General features: G+C 55.5%; 1 protein-coding gene across 1 annotated transcript in view; it reads left to right on the top strand.

The window, feature by feature from the left end:
- Positions 1-5,000, top strand: part of LOC126574004 (serine/arginine repetitive matrix protein 2-like) — a 10,450-nt gene that overhangs the window by 4,346 nt on the left and 1,104 nt on the right. Inside the window, exons 1-4 of the mRNA XM_050233899.1 lie at positions 1-3,818; positions 3,897-3,964; positions 4,033-4,161; positions 4,235-5,000. The exon at positions 1-3,818 is cut by the window's left edge and continues 4,346 nt beyond it; the exon at positions 4,235-5,000 is cut by the window's right edge and continues 1,104 nt beyond it. Coding sequence (XP_050089856.1) covers positions 1-3,818; positions 3,897-3,964; positions 4,033-4,161; positions 4,235-4,405 — 4,186 coding nt within the window. The 3' untranslated portion in view covers positions 4,406-5,000. The remainder of the gene's footprint in view (positions 3,819-3,896; positions 3,965-4,032; positions 4,162-4,234) is intronic.

The following is a 5,000-nucleotide window of genomic DNA, read 5'->3' on the forward strand; positions in this document are numbered from 1 at the left end:
AGATGGACGACGTGCTGGCGGTGCTGCTGCTGCTACTGCTGGGCCATCTGGTTCCGGCAAGGCTTCTACTTCCCAGGCAGGAGCTAGTTCGTCGGGAGTGAAAAAGAAATCGGCCGTAGCCAGCAGTGAACTAACGTTTAAAAAGGTCACCAAGAAGGGTCGCGAACGGAACTATCGCGAGAAGGATTCGAAGAAGAAATCATCCCGCCGCGGCGGAGGCTCAACGCGCGATGGTGCTCGTGGAGATGGCGATGGTGAAGAGGACGACGAAGATGATGAGTACGGTGGTGGTCGCCGAGAGAATGGTGGAGGTGGTGAGAGTGGTGGTGAAGGAGGAAGCAAATCGGAACGCCGCAACCGTCAACGGAGACCGAAGCGGAAAGAGCTGCCACGGTACGACATCCGCTCGATCATCGCCGAGAAGCGGCCCCGTATCTACAAGGATCCGTTCGGTCGGGATGTGACACCGAAACGACGCTCCCGTACACGAACACCCCCGTCTCATCACCATCAGGGTCATCATCATCATCAGGGTCGGCCGTCGCGCAGCCGTTCGCGGGATCGTGCTCGCGCCAACATTTCGATCTCTCTCTCGCCCGAACCAGCACCACCGATGGCTGCTGCTGCTGCTGCTGCTGCACGATCGTCTCGTGGCTTCGGTGCCACTGCCAGTGGACGCCGTCCGATTGCTCGATCACCATCGCCGCGTCATCGAGGAGCACGGTCACCGTTACTGGCGAATGCGGTGCGCTCTCCGCCACCCTATCGTTCACGCTCTCGCTCACGATCGCGCGGTGCGCTGCGATCACTTTCGCCACGATCACCGCGTGGACGATACGCACGCTCGTTACGTTCCCGGTCACGATCCTACTCACGTTCACCATCACCACTGCCGGCTAGTGCTGCTGGAGGTGCCGTTGGCGCCCACCGACATCGACGTTCACGATCGCTACGATCACGCTCGCGATCACCGGTGATGCACGAGCGGAGGGGTGAACGGCGCTCGAAGAAGAAATCTAAACGAAAATCAAAACGGCTCGTCTCGCTGAGTCGCAGCAGAAGCCGTAGCCGTAGCCGTAGTCGAAGCCGCAGTCGCAGTCGTAGCCGAAGCCGCACTCCAGTCGATCGTCGCGGACGTCGGCTCCAGAAGGTGTCGTCCTCAGCGGCCGTGAGCGGTCGTAGTCGAAAGAAGAAAACGAAACGGGACCGTAGCATGTCACCGGTGCTGGCTGTCCCACGGTCTACCTTGACGACGTCCAGTAGTAAGAAGCAGAAAAAGAAGAACCGGAAACGATCGTCTCTGTCACCGATCATGTCACGATCCGTATCACGGACGCCACCTCCACCGACGAGCAAAGGCCAGCGGCAGCGTGGATCGTGGACCCCTCCACCACTACCCGCAACGGGCGGTACCGGTGCTAGCCGAGTGAAAACGAACGGTGCCGCCAACCTGACGGTCATACTGACCAACGAAGAAGCGATCGCCAAGCAGCAGCAGCAGCAGCAGCAGCTATTGCAAGAAGGAGGTAGCGGAGGTAGCAAGGAGCAGCAGCGCAACAGCAGCAGCAGCAGCAGCAAGGCGGCACGCAAGGAAGCTCGTCGTCGGGAGCGTGCCCGTGAGAAGCATAATCTACCCTCGAAGGAAGTATTTACATCGGGTGATAATATTCTAGTAAGTGTTAGCTTTAACGACAAATCATCGACATCGGCTGCGGCATCGGCGGCGATGGCGAGCGGATCGGTGGGCGGTGGTAAGGAGAGCGCAGGCGGCGGTGATCACCATCATCACCATCATCATCAGCTCGGAGGTAGCAGCGGGACAACGGGCGGATCGACCACCACCGGATCGAAGCATCGATCGAAGGACAACGGTGGTACTTCGTCCTCGAAACGTCAGCGCGCACCGGTCGATGGTGGTGGCGAGCCAAGAGGTGGCAAGGGCAGCGGCACCATCACCACTAGCACCGGCAAACGATTGGATCGTCTCGGCAAGCAACTGCGCGGCGGCGGTGGCGCTTCCGGTGGTCGTGGTGTGGTAGATGGATCAACGGCCAAACCGGTGGTCATTATCGATCTGGACGGATCGCCATTCCGTGTGCTGACACCATCGCCCAAGGCCGTGATTGTGCTGTCCGACAGCGACACCGAGAAGGACAAGGAACGTGGTGGACGAGCTGGTGGTGCGGGCGGATCTGGTACGAGCGCTGCCGCTGGGCCAGGCATCGGATCACAACCATCGGAAAAGGATAGCACTGCCGTCGGTGGTGGTGCTAGTATGCGAATTGGACAATCGTTTGGCCAATCGCTCGGTATCGGCGTCGACGTTGCTGGAGCTTCGGGCTCTGCTGGCTCTGGTCCTGGTGGTGCTGGCAACATCGGCGCCCCTGGTGCCTTACATCGCAAAACACCACCGGATGATGATATGTTTGGACCGAAAACACCGCCCGGATTTCCAACCACTTCTGGCTCTACTGCTAGCGGCGGGAACGCCACCAACACTGTAGGATCCTCGGCCGGTGCTGCTACTGCTAGTGGTGCTCCATCGTCTTCGTCTTCCTCCATTTCTGCGATGAACAGCAAGGGACAGCAACAGGCACCCAAGTTTTCCATGCAAGTCAAGACGAAACTGTCCAACGTACGGCCCGTCAACCCACTGTACGATCCGGGTGACCTGGATGAAGGCAAAGACGACAGTCCCGAGCGCCAGGATGGTGGTGCGACGGCAAGCGACGCTGTCGAAGGTGCCACCGGTGGTCAGCCCGGTGTTGGTACGGGTGTTGCAGCAAATGCTACCGGTCCTGGACCCAGTTCCTCCTCACAAACGGGCTACGGTTCGATGGCAACATCCGTTGGACCGAACACACCACCAGAACCGGCACCACAATCACCATCGCCCGATGTGTACGATCCGTTCGAACCGACAAAGTCTCCCTCACCTTCACCAACGGACGGCCGTGATGGTCATTCCATTGGCCGCCTATCGGAAGACGACGATGATGATGATGATGATGACGTTGAGCGTGAGCCGGTCAAGGCGACGGCAGCATCCGGACGCGATCAGCATCCGGGAGCAGCATCGGATGGTCTCGTGAACGTTTCGGAACGCAACAGTGAGCTGATGAATGGAGCCGACAGTGGATCCCGGACACCTCCACTGTTGGGCGGCCGGATGGGTGGCAACGCCCCCAAGGTTACAGTCCTCAGCAACATCGTGCTCAGCGGAGGACCACCACCGAATGCGGTCAGCTCCGGTGCCAACTCAGACTCGGATGTGGTGATCTTCGATGAATTTACTCACTCTTCCGGGATGAAAGGATCGAATGTGGCTGCCGGTGGTGACCGAACCGTCAACAACAGCGTCATCTCGAAGCTGCCACTTCCTGGCCAACAGCAGCAGCAGCAGCAACAGCAGCAACAGGGCTCTGGTGCGGGCAAGTTTGGTGGCGACTTTATGAACCCAACCGACTCACCGTACTCACCGGGGGCGAGTGATTTCGATGATCTGTTCGAGCCACCGGCACCGGGTGACGGTGGCGATCTTTCACCTCTCGCACACGGCAAGCAGCAGCAGTCCAACCATCATCAGCACACGATGGGCGCTAATGCCCAGCAAGCATCGGCTTCGTCGGCAGCGACTGGCTACAAACCGTCAACCTCAAAGATGCCCACGACGAAGGCGGCCAAAAAGGCTACCAATCATTTCGATTCCCTGTTCGGTTCGTCGCCGAACCATAACAACGCGAGCAAGGCGGGCGGTCGTAGCCGAAAGGGTGGCGGTGCGCACAAGCGATCCAAAGGCGGTGCTGCAGGAGGAGGAGGTATGTGATTGTACCCTTTTTTGGGTTTCATTCCATGTCGAATATTGTTATATGGTCCCTATTCTTCTACTGTTTTAGGAAAATCTAACCAAAAAGGAGACGCAGCCGATGATGAAGATCCTTCGAAGCTTACTGTGAAGGAAAAGGTAAAATTGTGGAGCAGAAGCTCGAAGAAGCGCAGATCGTTAACCGAAACTGTGTCCTTTCATTGCAGTTTTTGAAGAAACTCAATCGTCTTGAGCGTGTCGTCGAGGAGGTAAAACTAGTGATTAAGCCGTATTACAACAAGAAACAGATCAACAAGGACGAGTACAAGGATATACTCCGACGAGCAGTACCGAAGGTAGCTTGAGTTCAACAATCAACTGTGTGACATGTTTGATTTTAATGTCCTTTCGATCCGTTTACTCTTCCAGATCTGTCACAGCCGCACCGGGGAGATCAATCCGATCAAAATCCAAAAACTGATCAAAGCGTACGTCCGCAAGATCCGAGGCAAGCGGCGTCTTACCAAGAAAGGTGGCCCCGGTGGTGGTGGTGGTCCCCTAGGTTTAGCGACGGCTAACAATAACGCCATCATCATTTAGACGTATGGCGGCAGGGTGACAACACGATCGGTGTCGTCGGTGGTGAACGGGATCTGTTAATGTTTGTAAAAAGTAACGATTTGCTTGAGCCGCTGAGAAAAAGGGAAGGGAAGGAACTTGTGCAAGCACCGACACAGCAGAAAACAAACAGAAACTCTATCTTTATCCATGATTATTCAGATTATGATTAGCATTAATGGTCCCATGTACCGCTTTCTTACCACAGCAGCAGCATCAGCAGCAGCAGCGGTTCTTATCATTATGTACAAATCCCATCCCAACACTTACTCGAATGGTTACTGCAGAAAAGGACAAAAAAGGAACACTCGTCTCACAATGGGGGAGCACCTGTCAGGTCACTCTAGTATGGTGTTTTGTGATGTGTGTATCAATGCGTGAATGGTGCAGTTTTAGATGAACGTTAGTTTTTCTCCATTTATATTATTTCGTAAATTTTAATTATTCTTTTATTTTTACAAAAAAAAAATACTGAGAGGGTTTTGCGCGAGTGTTTAGAGTAAGAGGATACCTAACTTAGACAGAGAGTCGACATGATTGTGTGTCGTGTGGGTGGAAAAAAGAACCTAAAAAGTGT

The sequence above is a fragment of the Anopheles aquasalis genome, chromosome 3 (genome assembly GCF_943734665.1).
Source record: "Anopheles aquasalis chromosome 3, idAnoAquaMG_Q_19, whole genome shotgun sequence".
Taxonomy (NCBI): domain Eukaryota; kingdom Metazoa; phylum Arthropoda; class Insecta; order Diptera; family Culicidae; genus Anopheles; species Anopheles aquasalis.